At 31.8% G+C, this 18,768-nt stretch overlaps 1 protein-coding gene and 1 long non-coding RNA gene across 4 annotated transcripts in view; one reads left to right on the top strand and one right to left on the bottom strand.

The window, feature by feature from the left end:
• The window catches only part of LOC130898294 (cocaine esterase-like), a 48,442-nt gene that overhangs the window by 2,243 nt on the left and 27,431 nt on the right, over positions 1–18,768 (top strand). Inside the window, exons 4-5 of the mRNA XM_057807490.1 lie at positions 10,277–10,447; positions 14,258–14,411. Of these exons, the coding sequence (XP_057663473.1) occupies positions 10,277–10,447; positions 14,258–14,411 (325 nt within the window). The remainder of the gene's footprint in view (positions 1–10,276; positions 10,448–14,257; positions 14,412–18,768) is intronic.
• LOC130898295 (uncharacterized) lies at positions 1,946–5,472 on the bottom strand. 3 transcript variants are annotated; one of them, XR_009059874.1, is made up of 4 exons: positions 4,837–5,472; positions 4,464–4,785; positions 3,987–4,352; positions 1,946–2,973 (listed from the first exon to the last, which is right to left on the bottom strand). It is a non-coding gene; the product is annotated as an uncharacterized LOC130898295 (long non-coding RNA). The 3 variants fall into 3 exon arrangements; XR_009059872.1 differs by having other exon boundaries at positions 3,987–4,785; XR_009059873.1 differs by having other exon boundaries at positions 3,987–4,767.

The raw sequence follows: 18,768 nt of genomic DNA, 5'->3' as shown, positions 1-18,768 counted from the left end.
TAAAATAAAAAAATCAATTGCACCATTCAATAAAATTATTGTATTTAAATGCGAAATATGTAAAAATTGATCATATCTTATGCTTATTACTTAACCTTTTACTTCTTTCCTTCGATTTCAGAGAAATACTGAGAATCAAATAAATACAAACGGATTTGTAGTATCCATTTTGTAAATAATGAAAAATTAGAGCATCTGTAACATCCATCTTATGTTCCTTCGATTTTTCCTGGATGTGAAAATATAAAAAAGAGCATTCAATCCTTAGAACGTTTCCAACGAGTCACAAAACTTGAAACACAGCCCACATTAATAAATATACTGTGCGTGACAAAAATAAATAAATAACATAAACATTAGAAAGACATTACACACAGTAACGAAGAACATGCAAGTAGTGTTGAAGAACATGAGATTTATATCCATGTTGAAACTCTTTCGGTGAAGCCTGTGCAAGGGAGCATGTGTTATCAAACAGAGATAGTCACAAACAGAGCTTATGAGGATTTTGAAATTTGTTTTGTGATCTTAACTACCATAACTATTTAAGAAGTAGTACAGGTAGATGTTGCATTAAAAAAGAAAATTGGCGCAGCTAAAGTACCACTAATGAAAAATGTTGAAGATTCGAGTTGTGATCTAGTAACATAGACCTTGGAAAATCTTGTCCAGGTTTTCATGAACTCTCTCCAATTACTACCGAGGCAATGAGCAGTTTAACAGGTGCGACATTAGCAATTTTTTCATGGCTTCTAACTATGTTACCAGAATGTATAGCCTCAAAATAGACAAGTTTCCTGATAAAATTAAACAAATTGAAGACGGATTTATAATATACTTCATGTACACATGCAGTAGTTAAATATTTTGCTATAGAGTTTTATCGTTTGGCCATCAAAATACATGCATCTCTACCAGAATCTTTCAAGCGGCATTAGCCAGGCACGTGTTTGATAATTCATTGTACTGAAGTTCAAACTGACGTACCACCAGAAGTTAATCAAGAAGTATTAACGTATTCTGAATATGAACATCGTCATTCTGTCAAGTTTTTGATGGGTTGTGCGCCAGATGAATTTATAACTGTCTCCAAATGTTATGGTGACCGCGATTCATTACAAACGATTGTGGTTTGGTTGATTTAATTAAGCTCGGTGACGTTGTTATAACTGACAAAGGATTTCACAAGATCAAAACTCAAGTGCAAAATAAAAATGTTTTCCTTATCATGCCTCTTTTTAGCCACAAAGATTAATTCACCCCTGAAGAAGCTGACAAACATATAACATTGTGTAAGGGTACAAATACAACGAGTAAATCAACAAATTAAGGACTTAAGAATTCTATGAAAAGTGCCGGATTCATTATTTCCTCATATCGATGAAATTGTTATTTTTATTAGTGCTTTGATAAATGTACAAAATCCCTTGTTCAAAGTAGGAAAAGAAGTTTTTCAATACTGTCAAATTTGTGCTTATCTCTGATTATTAAATATAATTAACTATTCTCAAGATCAATGTAGTATTACATTTAGTCGATTGCAAAATTATTATAAGGTGATTTTATAATTTATATCTAAAAAGTAATGTACCAATAAAAATCATGAATGGATTGTTACTTAGTAGAGTATTTAGCTTATAATTTTTGTATTTATTGGGTACACGTACCAATCACAAAACTTTCTATTAGTCACGTACTTTTGCAGTTGGACCTGAATTTTAATGAATGCTTTGTACTCAAATGTTGTTCATTTTCATCGACTTTTAGATATGGAACATTTGACTGGCTTGAATCATCCCAAACAGAAATTCCGCGGCAAGTATATGGATATTCAATTTATATTTCTATTTCTAAGTCCCGTTTGCTATACTTCATACCCATGAACGAGAATTGCATCCGAAGAATAGCTTAGCCACGGTTATTGCAGACAAATAATCACACCAACTTTGGATAGAATAACTGTTTATACACTTTAATGTTACATCCTCATTTTTTTTTCAGAACGTTATCGCTGCAATTTTAGTTATTTTTGGCTATTACATAGATGTCAAAATTTTTTTCACATTAAAACGTTGTCCTTTCAAGCTGTATCCATTACTAGCAGTTATTCGTAGTGCTCGTTGTGCAAACCATTCACTGCTTTGATTGATGAATGGTGGAAAGACTTAAATTTAATGCTTTCCTAGAATAATAACATATTTGTTTTTGTAGAATGTATGTATTGCCTTGGTAACCATAACTTCCTGACTAAATATTACATTCAAATTTTTGCAATTCAAATATATTATAATTTATCACTTTTTTTGTCCTGGAGGTTTCCTTTAGCCTTAGTATGTGTCATTTCTAACATTGATTCCGCTGGTGTTATTACTATATACTCTTTCTTTTCAAGCTGTAAGATTTTTCGAAGCGGTGTATTTATCAAAGATTCAGGCATAGTTGCTATTGTAAGTTTGATAGGTTCCAACTATAGCAGACAAAACTAAAGGAGTAAAGAGCTTAGACATACTTTCACCTTTGTCGTACACTAGTAGTTGCTTTTGAATAAATAGGCTTGCCCCATTGCTTTGCTAAGAATGACTCGTTTTCAATGAGGATGTTTACGTAGAATGGATGCACACTTATTCCCAAGACCAGATTTACAGGTACAAACAGCGTCGATTTGTAGCAACCTGAAAACTATAATTCTATCATTTTTTTTTTTAAATTAAAAAAATTTCCTAATTTTCTAGTTGTAATAAATAATAGAAAAGTGTAATAAATATTTTTTTGTTTTACTTTTCTGATACACTTGTCTGTGACACAACTTTACCGGTTGTGACAGTTCTAATTCTTTTCGTTTCTTCAACAACACCGAACACATGCTTTGATTTGAATAATTTTTTGCATATCTTACAGTTTTAAATTTTTGTTAGCAGTAGTGCTGCCTCTATATTTCATAAACGATTTCTATTGTGACTCTCTTACTAAGTTCTAGAACAAAAAGAAACAAAAGAAATAAATAGACTCTCCTAGAAATTATTTAGAAGAAATACTGTAAATAAACCGCCTGCTACTAAATAAATTATATACAAATAAACATAAAACGAGTTCACTCATTTATAAAAAATGTAATTGACGCCGTTTGAATACGTCGATTTCTCAAAATTTCATAGTAGCTGGACAAGGCCGGCCTATTGAACCATTTTGCGGTTCGTAACACAATGTGTAAATTTTAACAAGAAAATATGATAAATAAATTTTTTCAAAATAAATTTTACAAAATTCTTTTTACGGTTTTTTTGTCAAATTATTAATAGAAATGTAGAAAAACGGAATTTTCGAGGTATTGATAATATTATTTTGAAATTGGAGGGTTTAAGATAAGTTCCCACATCATAAATGATACGCAATATATTGTATACATTATTATAGCAATTAATTTGAATAGTAAGAACAGAACAAAGCGAAAAAAGTCAATAACGGGATAAAGCTATATCCAAAATTTATGGAAAGTAAATATTTGACTCATTGCATGAAAATAATCAATTGTTGCGGTCAGAGTCGGTGTCAGTTTCTTCAATATTTTATATTGTCTAGGTATTGCTTGGTTTTGGGTCTTCAATTTTTTCAAGCTCTTGCATATCTCAATGGTAATAGTATTTAATCAAAAGTTAGTTATACACAGTTTACAATAGAATACCACATCGGAAAGTTCATATTCTCTGTTTTTAAGTATCTTATAAATAAAAAATTTCATGTCGAATGTGAAAAACTTTGATAAAATAATGGTAGATAAATAAATGAAACTATTCCCGAATACGGTGCTTCAAATTAATATGATTCCTGGAAGCAATGAAAAAGTTTCGAAAATAATATATGTATTGAAAGGGATCAAAATTCGCCTTGACAACATTTTCAGTAAAACATAATGGATTAGAAGCAGTTATGTATAAAGTTAGACAAGCTTAAATATATATATGCTAAAGATAGAAAATGCGACTTACTGGAGTAATGGTTGCAAATTTCAACTGTGAATGGTGGTATAAATGTTCTTATACCACAGTTTTCCTTCAGTCTCTGAAGACGACTTGGTTATCGAAACGCGCGTCAGACAGTATAATCGTGAGTGTTGGTGTAGCGGTGGTGTGAACAATGTAATCAGTATAAATATCGCTAACGGTCCCAGAAATTTCAACTGTGTCGCATTGTTTCTTTTATGAAAAGGCTATGTGTAACATGCCTCATTGCCGGATGCCACATGTTTAAAAGTAGATTCAGTGGAATTGCATCTTTATAACTACTAAATAAGAAGTAAAGTCTGGTATATAAGGTTTATATAACAATCAAAGGTGCTAAATTCAGGTGAAAATCTAGAAAACAAGAGATGTACTTATTCATCGCAAAATTTGTCAGGAAGCTAGTTGTTTTCTGCTAATTTAAAATGCTTATTTAAAATTATTGAAATTCGAGAAAATAATCACATTGTATATCACCAAAATATGATTTCATATCATCATCGATTACAGCTCGATTTTACCAGTCTGATGCTTCGCAATTATTAGTAGGATGGCGCCAGATAGCACTGGAGAATTTTTATCCACGATAACCAAATAGAATCGCTGGTTGGAGTTGTCGAGTTCGAGGTACTATTGAACATTCGTCACGGCATTAGCAACGAAACTATTTATTTTCTTCTTATAAACGCACATTGAAATTCGAAACAATAAGATGTATTATGATATTCCAAATAATTTCTTCAAGTTGACGATTCGATTATATGTATAGCTAAAACAACCATACCGTCTATAATTATTATGTGGACATCTTTCTTATCAAGTAAAACATAGTTCTTACATTTATTCTGTATCGTCGTAAAGTTTGATGTGGATAAATTTCATCTTAGGTTTTTAGTGCTACCTCAATCAAATAATACGATTATAAACTCTTCACTCTACACATTACAAAATTCCATGATTGTGTTCAGAATAAAATCGTTATTATAGGTAGATGACGCTATATCAACTTTTTAAAATTAGTAAATACGCAGATTTATCGACTTGATTTTTTTAGTTTGGACCTAAAACAAATAAGAATAATGTTGACTCAACTCACCAATAATTTTTGTCTGAATAGTTGTTGAGTTAGTAACACAAACATTTCTCTACATAACTTTCTCAAACCCAGCAGGAGAAATGACAATATCAATACTCATATAATTGAAGAATCCAAACTACAAAATTAGTACAAATCGCTCCGAAATCAACGACTGCACTGTCTTGTTAGCTTACGAAATTACTAACCGCTCAGATAGAATGCGCAAAGGGATATAAATAGAAGGATATTGTTGTTTAGCACAATAAAAACCGGATAGTAGTGTTCATTGAATATTGTTACAAACAGAGCGGTGGTGCCAGATCTAGAAATGTTTAAGTAAATGATGAGTGAGATATTTTATACTCCTATTTGTGATAGAGCTTCGAACGGAAAGGAGTTTTAACAAAGATTAAACATTTTCATATATTTCTTCACCTTTTTAAGTACTCTATGAAAGGAATATTTATATCTAATGCTCCTTAAAGTGACAATAGAATTGAAAAAAGTAGATTGCCAACAAGTTAAAATGATGTCAAACTGTATAAATGAATTATAAAAGAATCACAGTTTATTTTTATAGCGAAGAGATTTTTTGACACTAATATTGATGTGAATAATATGAAAAAAGCGCTTTCCCTATTATCACCAATTTTTTTCTTGATATATTTTGTGTTGGTTTTGTTACCAGATATTTTTAGACAGAAAAAAAAACAATACATAAACCCGTATCAAATAAAGCAACTTTTTGTGAACTATTTCGTTGCAACAACGTTAGTAGTAGTCATAAAAAGCAAATTAAGTACAAAACAAGCCAAATATAGTAGGAGGAATATCAGAAGAATCTCTTATAAAAAGAATGAAATAATGATACTATTGCCATTTATTTGTCATTGATAAGATAAATAACAATGAGGACGGATACAAACATACGATACAGAAACGTAAACACAGACAGAAATTTTTTGTACGCCAGATAATATAGTATTGATTGTGAATCCAACAAATGCAGAAATTAGAACGAAGTAAGTAAAATAGTTGAAATAAATATAAACAAATTTAAAAAATACAATCGTGAAAATGTAAAGAACACTAATGCAAATATAAAAAAGAAGCATATTTAAGACCCAAATCCAATAAAGCAACAAAATTCCTCTGTTAAATGAATAAAGTGATGATAAAGTAAAAACAACTAGATATTGTAAAACGTTAAGAAAATACATAATGTAATGAAAATTATACTCACAACATAGAAAATATAGAATAATGCAGGGAAACCGCAACATTGAAATTGAACGAAATAGAATGACACATTCAAGAAAAATATAATAATCTATATTTATTCAAGCAAAGTTGAACTAGTTGACCAACTGATCACCAATCACTCCACCATTACAGTTGGAGCTTTGGAACTAAATATAGGAAGATTAGTTGTCCCAGCAAAACGATTAGTTATTTCAAATGTATGCCCATAAATTCTTGATGAACTAATTAATTCTGCATTGAAAAATCGTGGATTGCAGCTAACATCACTAATATTTTTTCTAAGAGTATGCATTTCTGGAGATGAATACAATCATATTTTGGCACGAAGACAAGTTTACATCATATCAGTTTCTGAAAACTTTGAGATACAAACTTCAATAATAATACCTTTCAAGAACAATAATCATCGAATCTTTCTTACGACTGATAAAAGGGAATGTTTTATATGCGAGCAGCCATCAGCACTAAACATGCATGTAAACACCAGACCTCAACAGCACTAATATTAAATAAATATTAAATCAGAGATATTTAACTTTACAGAATTTAGACACACTACCTCAATCTAGATTTAACACATACAGTACCACAGATGTTACTAAAGTTGCTCTCTCTGCTACAGATTGCTACATCCACCAGTAATTCCTACAAATAAAAGACCCTTATCAAGTTCAACTGACACTGAGTCCTTGTCTTCTAATAATATCAACACACTTCCCCCCTCCAATTATCCTCTGAAAAATGGATCTGAAAACCCACTATCAAAAGCTCAGCAATTTACCAAAGACATCTAACCATTGTTTGCTGACAATCATACAATTAATACTGCCCTTGCCGATAGATCCCTCAAAAATCGATTCACAAGAATCACGAAAAAATTGAAAAGGCTCTTAAAATGAGAAATACGGATATTGAAAATCTAACACCTCAGTCGTCCGTGGGTGATGACTATATGTCTGAGAGTTCTATCCTTCCAACCAAAATCACAAATGGGAGTTTTTTTTTTGGTTACCACTACCTTAGATCCAACTTCTTAAGAGCACCTCGATATTTGTTTTTAGTGATTTTTATTCTATATATATGTTGTATATATATAGTACATATATATCATTAGTCACTCCACTAGAAGCTATAGCTGGCACAGCCTGGGCCCCCCAAAAAGCACAATTTGTACCATTTACATCCCTCCGAATTACAACATGAATCCAATCTTACTAATATAATAAGGATAAAAACAAACTTTTGAAAAGGGAATAACACTTGAGGATTTCCTAAATCTGTATTGTGACCCTAAAAATACACCCTCCCCACCCGAAGAAACGCTAGATAATCTTTACGACGGCTATAATTTTCCAATAATCACTGAATATCGAGTATCTAGCTACAATATTTTGGAAATATCGAAGAATCGGTAGCAGCATTCACTAACTGTATAATGTAAGGTGTAGCAATGTGCAATTGTAGTTGTGAAACTGCACTCAATAAATTTATGAAGACTGGGACTACCGATAACTATATATATTTCAGAAACCTGACAGCCGAAAGAGGATGGGTGATAAAGCAGAGTAAAAAAGAATCTTTAATAACTATGTTTTCACGCTTACCTCTGACACACCTCAAGGACAAATGAAAGGCATTAGAACACAGAATAAAATTCCAGCGCTGATTCTCAATGGTAACATTGTTACGGATAATAAAAAAATCGCAAACTCGGTAGCTACTCGTTTTTAAGAGAAACGCAGTCCCAATAACCATAATAATCACAGTCATAATCAACGAAACGAATATTCAATCCCCATTTCTCCAACTGAAATATTTGATCTTGAAATTCTGAATCTTCCATTCTCTTCCGAAGAACAAACCTATGCTCTCTCTTGCTGTGAAAATTTTGCCGCTTTTTTATAAATATCTGTCACCGATGTCTTCAACAAAATTGAGACTCAATATCAAATCCCGTGATAAAATTATATAAACCATCAACAGATCTCAACTCTTATCGTCCCATCTCTTTAACATGTACAATGTATATATATATATATATATATATATATATATATATATATATATATATATATATATATATATATATATATGTAACTAATGGAAAAATGATTAATAAAAGAATACTTTGGCACTTAGAAAAATGTAAAATAATTAATTCAGCTCAGTCGGGATTCAGAACATACCGCAGTACTATTGAAATTCTTGCCTATCAACAGACATTCATTGAGACTTTCTCTTCAAAATACAGGATGCTGTAGCTGTTGCACTCGATTTTGAAAGTGACTTTGATACCCTGTCAAAATCAACAATACTTGACTAACTGAGATAGTAAAACTTTCAAGGTAACATTTTTCCTTTTATACAACATTGCCTAACTGATAGATCATTCCAGGTGTCCATTAACGGCCAAATTTTCTCGACACACTTCCAAGAGGCGTAGGTACCCCATACCCCTAATCATCTTTTGCAGTGGTAAAAATAACCAAACCACATGTAACTTAATTCAGGAAGCGGTTAATCAACTTGGTCAGGAATTCCTTTCAACTGGTCGTTACTTCTCAACCACCAAATAAAAAATATCTTCCGATGTGTAAAACTCTACTTTATTTAGATGTCAGCTAGCAAATTCTGTTCAAAATACAGCTCTAAGAATTTGCCGTGGAGCTTTCAAATCCAGTCTTTCTGAAAGCATCTATCGTAAATACAATGAACCTTCTCTATGGCTGAGACGACAACTGCTTCTCATGTCGCAAAGTGGAAAAGTTCAAGCACAACCTAATAATCCCGTTTTTTCTTCTCATAAGTCGTTTACCTGACACCAGTATTTCTGCCTTTAAAATTCAATAATTTTCAAGAATCCTATCAACACTTATAACCAATATCAACCCATCTGAAATAGCCCCCATTCTTATCTTATCCTGTCCTCCTTGCAAAAAGCAATAACTATAATTTAATACGTCTCTAAACATATCCCCTAACTAGGAAACATTCAACGAAATGATGAACGGTCTCTGAATATTATCAATTCCACTCAATATACTAGAATTATCTATACTATATATCTAAATCTTTCGCTAGAGTCCACCCAAGAGAATTATACGCAATCCTCCAAGCCTTAAACTCCCTATCCCCTGGCGACAAACAGACACCATCTAGAAACTCCATTAGACAAATATATCCAGTACATCCAATTATTGCAGATCAAGCTGGAAAAGAAGCTTCGACGTCGAAGCTCCACAGTGACTCGATACAAATTCACAATGATCTCATAACTAGCATAAAACGTTCCATACGCGACCGATGGACAAATCACTTGGCAAGTTGAAGCACGAAGCTACATAAAATTCAACGGTCCATCGACTTCAAAAACCCACTTCCCAAGAATCGTAGAATCTCAGTTGTTGTACGCAGTCTCCGTAATGGTCACTTCTGATCCTCTCAAATGTCAGCACCGCAAAATACCACTGACGGTTAATTACATACTAAAAATTTGTTCACAATACTGCAATAAACGCCGTAGCAACCAGCTAGGAAATTCGCTTAAAGAAAGTCTAAATAATGTGGAACAGTAAACATGCCTAAACCATTAATTAAAAGAAATTAATCTATCTATATAATGGAATGTAATTTCTTAATGTGTGTAATCCAAACATTTAGTTAATGTTGAGGTGTTGTAGTTAAAGCTAATAATTGTATCATAACTATACAATGTGTCAATGATCTTAGTTGTCGAGACACCTTAATTTTAAAAAAATGTAAATACTAGCGGCCACATTTTTATAGGCAACCTGGTAGATATATATATTCTAATCATAAATATGCGTAAAAATTTGGATTTTAACAAACACTCAACTGCTCTGAGTGCTCTAATGTAAGAGTATTAATTATATGTTAGTTGCTAATGTCTTAAACAAGGCATCTATTTATTTTATAGATTTCAAGAAAACTAGACACTTGTTGGAGTGGTGTTCTTAAAGCTGATGATAACAGTCATAAATGTGTGCAATCGATACTATTGAAAGATTATTCGGATTTTCCAGGAAACCCTTCATTTCATATAATAGGTTCAGAAGACTGCTTATATCTGAATATTTATTCACCCGCGGTAAGTTAATATATTATGTATTCCATTGATAATAAAATTATTTTGAGACTTCGTCAAACAGAACGTGATATTATTGCAAGATAAAGCGTAAGTACGCTGAACCTTTGCTGCTCGTTATGACATTATTTTCTATTTTATCTAACTGGTTATAGCAGGTCAAGTATTTAATAACCACGAAAGTATTTCCATCATTTGAATATATGTGAAAAAATCATTGTTTTCATGAAAACAACAATTACAAAAATATTACTTTAAAGTCGAAGTCAGTCGAAAAGGTTTTTCCAATTTTTGACACATTTATTTATTTGTTGAGATGAATAATTGTAGACTAAGACTAAAGCCTTTGAAAGAAGTAAAAAAAGTAGTAGAACGGAATCAATTGAAAAACAAAGAGAATATGATTAAAATGGAAGAAAAAATAATTTACGGAAGATGTGAAACTCTAATGTTTAGCTGAAAATTGTACATAATGATTGAAAAAGAATTCCTTTTTTGTATCTTTTGAGAAAAATTATCACAGTAATATACAGAACGTGTTTTATGTATGGAACGCCTCAATTATCTCGGAAACGGCTTGTACGATTTTTATAAATTTTTGTTCGCAAGGGTCTTGTGATTGTTGTCAGATATTTCTTTTTTCCGGAAAAATTATGAACTTTGTTATTTTAAATGGATCACCCCATATATTTTGTGTTTTTAGAAATACTGATTATTTTTCATGTAATATTTACTGTACCTAAATGCAATAATTTCGAAGTTATAGCTACATTTATAGAATCTCCACAACAAGTAGTGTACATTTAGATGGCTACAACTGAAAGAACTCATTTAATTTAAATATTCTTCGATAATTTATGTGCTACTACAAATCTCGTAGCAAGATCCAGGGAAACTAAGTTAGGAAAAAGTTTAACGAAACCGGTGCAGTAAATTATTTATCCAAATCATAGCGCAAGAAAACTTACAACAACTGAAGACAAATATTTAGATGTTTGTATCATGTTAGAAGTAGATCCACATTTGTGAAGTAGAAACATTACGAATTCTAGAAAACATACAGTAAAAGAGATTAGAGCAGATGCTCAAAATGTTGTCCATTTACTTCAATACAACAAGCCATCCGATTTTTAAAACTTTGCAACACATTTTGCAACTTCCCTGAATGCATTATTCTTCTTATCCCTGTGCTAATCCTATCTTTTGATTCCTGAATATTGACAGGTTTTGTTTTATAAACGATGTTTTTTAAGTTACCCCACAGGAAATGATCTAAAAGATTCATGTCGAGTAATCGCGGGGGACATTCGATAAAACAACGCCTTCCAATCCATCTTCTGCGAAAGACATTATTTAGGTATTGCCTTATCACACATGCATATTGCAACACATCTTGTAGCCAAATATTGTCGTTCGGGTTATTGTTAATGTCTGAAAATTCCTAATATGAAGTTTTTGCTAAATGTAATTGAAAATACTTACTTGAAGATTATTAGGTCTCAAACTCTTCACGTATGTTAAAACTGATAATACTTTGTATGGATGGATTTTATTATCACGTGAAAGTTTCATAACCGATGCTAGGATACAAACATCTGAAGATTTGTCTGCAGTTTTTTTGCGCCCTGATTTGGATAAATCTTCTACTGAACTTGTTTCGTTAAACTTTTTTACTAATTTACTGACAGTAGGGATTTCAGATAGGATATAAATTCTTAAAAATATTACACGTTTCTTGTCGACTTCTACGCCTATCGCCATATCCTAATATCATTAAAAAATCAATTGGTTCTTTTTCAGATAAACGATCCATTGTGACTTTCAATACACTTAATAATTTATTGGAACGTCAAATTTGTAATTGTAGCAGACATACTCCTAAATGTATTATTTTAACTTCGGCGGAGATAACGCCGAGATAGGTATAGGGAACATTAGATGAATAAAATAAGTATTTTCAATCGCGAAAAATATACATTTGAAATAACGAAGTCCATTATAAGCTGCTTACGATATAATTGAGGCGTTCTTTACATAAAAATCACTCTGTATATTTTTCATACCAATAGAAAGCAGAGATTTGTCTTAAAAAGCTGATCATTTGAATCCAATTGAAAGTTGGGGTACTTCTTCGATATTAAGTCAAAATAAGATAGAAAATGGAATATTTCAACATTAAAGCGAGTTATTGTTTTGATCGTAATTTTGCTATAAAATTTAGAAACTTCAAATGAATTGATTCATATAATATAAAAACATCACTGGGCACTTAACTTACTTAAGAAGTGCTAAGTGTGATAATTGAGCGCACTTGATCATGAAAAACGTTTTTAATAATAGAATAATACAAATTTACAGTTTCATAAAGTTAAAATTTTTGAATGGAAAATTGCAAAGGATCCAATCTACAAAGAAACATAGCACTTAGTACGTGTCTGAGATATGCAGTTATAGCACTAACCATTTCTCTGTTCGAAATACTCTCAAAATCTGCCTTACTAGGAAAATGTGATGGAATAAGCTTGTATTTGTTCCTCTACTTCAGATTCTTTACATTGTGTATCTCATCTTCATGTTGTACCGGAATCTGTGCTCGAGAAATGTTCCCTTTTCTAAATATCCCATCTCTCTTAAGAACTAAAATAAACTGATACTACAAAAAGTTGTCCAAAAAGTATTTTAATGCATTCAATTTCATTCAGACGTTCGCACAGGATTCTCGACATTTAGTTTTTGGATCTTTCCTTGATAAACATCGACATTGATCAAATAGCCAACATACGAGTTTAGACATTTGCTTTATCGTCGAATCGAATTAGCTTACCACGAATAAATTGTTTCATTGATGGCTGTCCAAATACCTAATCTTACTTACATAGTTAGTGACTATCCGTATTATATAGTGGTAAATCTATTTCGCCTCATGCCATTGCTGATAAGCTCATTGTAAAGATATGGCTTTTGGTCCTAATAGTTTCGATTTGATGGAGCAACGTTATATCCACTATCACTATTGTAATACTAACCAAACATTTGATATCCTCTTCAGTTATATTGGAAATTTGTTTGTTTCGTCTCTAATTTATTTACATATTTTATTAAAATCTCCTTGAATGACATTTGAACGTAAGTTTTTTTGATATTTTTTTAGCTTCGTAGCCAAATTTGTAACTCCTCGTCAGTACGATCTTCATTTACCGCTGATTCTATATCAAAATCTTGCGTTGGTTTGGTTTCAATCCTGGTACCTCTGAGAACTAATTCTGCAGGTTACCCGTTGAATGACGTATATCACCGTCATATTCTTCATTTTCGCTTTCTTCGTTAGATAAATAGCAAAGACTGGTAGCTCCACGTCAATATAGACGGACACTTTGCCTGATTCTGTTGAGTATAGAAGCATATCTAGTTCAGTCTAAAAGGAAAACCAAACCACGCCTGAAAAACAGCAACCATTCAATTTCCTTCAAATACTTTTAATTGTAGAAAACGAGCTTCGCTAAAATCATTTTTTGATTGATATAATTATCATAGAAGTAAAAATGCTTTTTTAGCGACGTAGCTTGATATAATTATCATTATTTTGCATTTGAAATTTTTGTTTTGTTTTTTGTTATATTCTCTTCCTTTCCCAATGAGTTCCATCCTACTATTTTTTTTTGTTTTAAATATTAACGAGTCTGGTCTATTAATATACTTCGAAATATTCTCAATTGACTAAGCGTTTAAGAGACATAGAAATGAAGTTTGTGAGTTCAAATAAATGAATCAATGAAATCATCTATCCATCAATTATTTTATTTTTTCATACAGAATTTAGGACAAGACGAAAATAATGAATTGCCAGTACTTGTTTGGATACATGAAGGCGCTTTTCAATATAAATCGAAGCAACTTTATAAACCAAATTTTTTCATGGATTTTGATATAGTCGTAGTAACTATTAATTACAGATTGGGACCATTAGGTAAGAATTGATTTAATATAATCACCAATGTCTTGAAATTTTCACTCAACTGTAGTATTCAAAAACTCAAAAAATATTGTTTATTCCAGTAGAGACATTTGATTGCCTCAGCATGAGCAAACTCATTTGGACTGATCATTAAATGATATGTATCCTTACTTAACAGGGTGTCGATTCCTCGAAGATCTATTACGCTTCCTGTCCCGCTCTTGATAAAATTTATCAATATCTCTGATAGTAGTAGTTATTCGATTCCTGACCTTTAGGACATTCGCCGGGACATATATTTAATCTTCATGCTCTATAGAGTATGCCCCTAAGTCTGTGGTGCCTTATATTAAATAATTATCTGTAATCATACTTACTGCCCATTTGAGAATTTGCTATATCTAAAGCATTTGTATGCTCTCTTTTGGTTATGGTTTCTCAGAAGTGTATTCACTTGTTTAAGGTCTACTATATTGTCTCCGTAGGTGTAAATTTCACAATTAAATTCTGGTTCACATAAGGGTAAATTATTCCTCAACTATTTTCAAATTTATAGAAGAGCTCAATGCTTTTCTGGCTGCCTGTCTATCTTATATTATTTTTAATGTATACTTCTATATTTCTAATTTTAATTGAACTGAATGCATCTACTATCTACTTAAATCTCCATTTGGAATGTTCTTTGTTTGCAAGCCGTCCGTGTAAAATTTATTGATATTCTATGTCTAATTTCTACTTTTCATACTTCTGATTGATATTTAACTGAGTGTATCTTCAATTTGCTTGATTGTCCACTTGGAATGTGCTCCAGGTTTTATATTAGCAGACGCTTTGTTTTCTGTTTTCAAACCGCCTGTTTGGTATTTAGTGGTATTCTCTCTTTATTATAAAATTGTAGTGTTTTCTTCGTTTCACTTTTCATTACTGTATTCTATATTGAAATTATTTGAGAAGCTATTCTTTCTTTTCATAATATTGTGAAGTGTAGGGGAGGGGAGTTTCTCCACAGAATTCTATCTCTATATAGGCTGGGTCCCAATCTTTCTGTTACACATTATACAGAGAAATGAGGCTTAGAATTACTTCCATTGCCGCCATTGGCCATGTTTATATCAAGCTGATATGAAGCAACAGCTGCGTTTGTTATGATAGATGCTTTGATCGCGGCTTACACTTTCCATAGGATGTTTGGGTTTCGGCCCCAATTTTTCCCTGCGAAGTTTGTACACGACATTATAACTATTCCCTTGATGTGTTTTCTTATTTTCTTCATTATTTAAAACAAACTCACTCTCCAGTGTCATTCCTTCGTCTCAATTGAACTTATTTCTCATAAATTTTTTCAGATTTGAAATTGAGTTCATTTTTACTGATGAATAAAAATTATTTTCGTGTAGTTAATGTTGAGGTGACTGATTTACAATCTTACAGAGAGTATTCTCAAGCTTTTCTTTAGGTATTTATGATCCTCGCAATAGCACTGATAGCCAAGTGTCATATTAACGGAGATATCAACATCCTCTGGTTGTACTAATACTCTATATATCATAAAAATATGAGAAGAATTTTCTAGATCACGTTAAATATGAAATATTCTGTTTAGATTTACGTTTTGCTCCAGCTAATAAATGAAAAATCTAGAATCGAAACTTCGAATCATCCTCATGAAATACAAGTCTCGCTTAATTTCTTATCGTTTCTTTCATTTTTTCAAGATTTACTTGGAACACTTGCATCAACCTTATTTTCTATTTAAAGAAGTTTCAGATTTTCAAGTAGAAAATCTAAGAATAGTTTCACTTCTTCTCAGTTTCATTTTCTCTCAGATACACGGATAATAGTTTCAATTTCTGCCAGTTTCACTTTTCATTTGCTCTCTTCACATTTAGTTTCAGCGTATAGTATGATTCTGGTATTTTTAATAATTTTATATAGGAAAGGTACATACTAATAATAAACATTGGAAAATAATTTTAATAGCGGTATCATGTTAAAAATAGTAGGTAAGTAACTTTTTTGGTGAAACTATCCAATAATTGTAATAAGAAAATACATATCACTTGTACATCATTTCTGCATATACATATATTAACATACAGAAATTCAGTACGATCTCGCGAAAACGCAATTGAACAGTTGAGTATTTCAGTTGGAAATATCGAATGACAGTTTATGAAAAAATTGTATATAGACTCACACTTTCTTTAGATTTTCATCTTTTCCGAACGAATATTAATTTTCTTCATTACTTTTGACTATCAATTGTTTAGGTTCTACCCAAAAAATAAAATAGATTTACATCGTATGCTGTCTGTACGGATGTATCAAGAATATAGAAAAAGAAAAGAGTCAGTTGCGCACTAGCAAAAATAACCTTGAACTCCGTTTAATTAATTTTGATATTCTCTGTACATAATTTTTAAATACGTGTTAATAATGAGAGTAATTTTATATTAAAATTTAGCTTTGTTAGATATTTTAATTTGAACAAGTTGTTAAGCTTTTGAATTACGATTTTGAGAACTCAAAAATTGAATAAGAATCGGAACCGAAGATAGTATATAAATAATGATTTCTGATCTTGGTTCCTGAGACCCTTGGCATTTTATCTTATGTGAATTGTCTTAAAATCACCCTGTTCATAAGAAGTTTTATAAAATAGTATGGGCTGTTATTTTCCCACCCTCACAATCAACATTCTTCCACATATTTGTATTTTTTAGAAAATTCTTTTCCATCAAGGTACAATGCATTGAAATAAAAAATATCATTTTTACTAATCTCTGTTTATAGGGAGTACCACTTTTTTGCCAATCTCACAATGTTTGCCCAATGGACAGATGTATATATAAAACTACATTTGAGCATGCGTTTTTTCTCTTTTTCTATCGTGGCATGCATGTTGTCTCCTCCATTTTGGATATGCTCAAAGAACAAAATATTAATATCGGTTTCCTGGAATTTAGATTTTGCTAGTTGCAACATAAAACTTTTACGCGTCTCATTTTGCTTTATTAAAAGAAAAATCACTCATTTTGGTTGATTATACAGAAGTAATAATAACAAAGTGCGGACATACACAAATGAAGACGTAGTTCAATCCTGTAACAAATCTACAGTCTACAATGTCTCTAGTTCGACCACCTCGGGACCGGATTACCAGCCGAATGACAAAATGGCTGAACTAACCGGATGTAATACCAAAGTTTAAAATAACCCTATTAAACCTATTACCTACGTTAAAAAATCATTAAAAGACGTTGTTAAAATATTTTAACAGCATTTTGTAATTACCAACAAGAAGATTTGAGGTGTCTTTGTTAAATTGCCTAGTTGTACAATTCGTAGATACGTTTTTGTAACACATTTAAAAAGTAAATACAGATACTGGTTCAAAGATAATAATGAAAATAAAAACATACTATACACACTCAACAAAACCATCTCAAAATATATTTGCGGACATAACTTTACAATACACATAACCTGAAAAAATTAAAAGAAATCTGTTATTTTCTTTTGCTTTTTTTGAACAATAGTGTTCTTGAAGGCATAGTCACGCCATTTTCTCATGAACATTACGTCAACAGTAGTAGCAGACGCTTGTTGCTTAACGTACATTGTTGCACATTCAAGTGCGGCGCTACCCTCTTCTTGGCTTAAATTTCCCTCGCTACGTTCTTCTACCCCGTCCTCTTCCTCATCTATGTCATTAGCATCTTGATTTATTACAGCTTGAATAATCATCATTGCTTTCAATCAATTCCATAACGTCACTTTCAACAAGGTTGTTAGGATCACCTGTTGTAGGCAGTCTTTGAAGATCTGATTACATTGATTGGTTGTCATCTCATCATCATCCAATATCTGGGTACATCTGGGTCTAGTCATGGTGGTTTCATGAGGATTTGGGTTTTCTTATTGGGCCTTGTCAACGATCTCTTCTACATCCGACCAGACCTTCCGCCAAAACTTTGTAAAGGTAGATGATAGAATCTTATCATATGCTTTAGCTGCCATATAAATGACGTCTTTCAAGTTTATAGATTTTAGGGCCTTAATTAGGCCTGTCTCACCCTTAGTCCAATTTACCTAAAATTTCGGAGAGAAGTTTCCTGCGATATTTTCGTTTAAAGCATTCAATTACCCCTTGGTCCATGGCATGGGTTGGGCAATGCTTGTGACATTAGGTGGCATATATAAAAGCTTGATGCTACTGTCACCTTAAAATTCTGGGTCTTCTTCAGGATGTGTAGGTGCACTTTCAAGCATAAGCAGGTCCTTAATTGGCAACTTCAAGGATGTTGAATGTTGTTTCACTTTAGGAACAAATTCTGTGCTCTGTAGTACACTGGGACACAACTCATAT

This window comes from Diorhabda carinulata, chromosome 9 (assembly GCF_026250575.1).
Source record: "Diorhabda carinulata isolate Delta chromosome 9, icDioCari1.1, whole genome shotgun sequence".
Classification (NCBI taxonomy): domain Eukaryota; kingdom Metazoa; phylum Arthropoda; class Insecta; order Coleoptera; family Chrysomelidae; genus Diorhabda; species Diorhabda carinulata.
The sequence above is the reverse complement of the archived record's forward strand: the minus strand, read 5'-3'. Positions and strand labels throughout refer to the sequence as shown.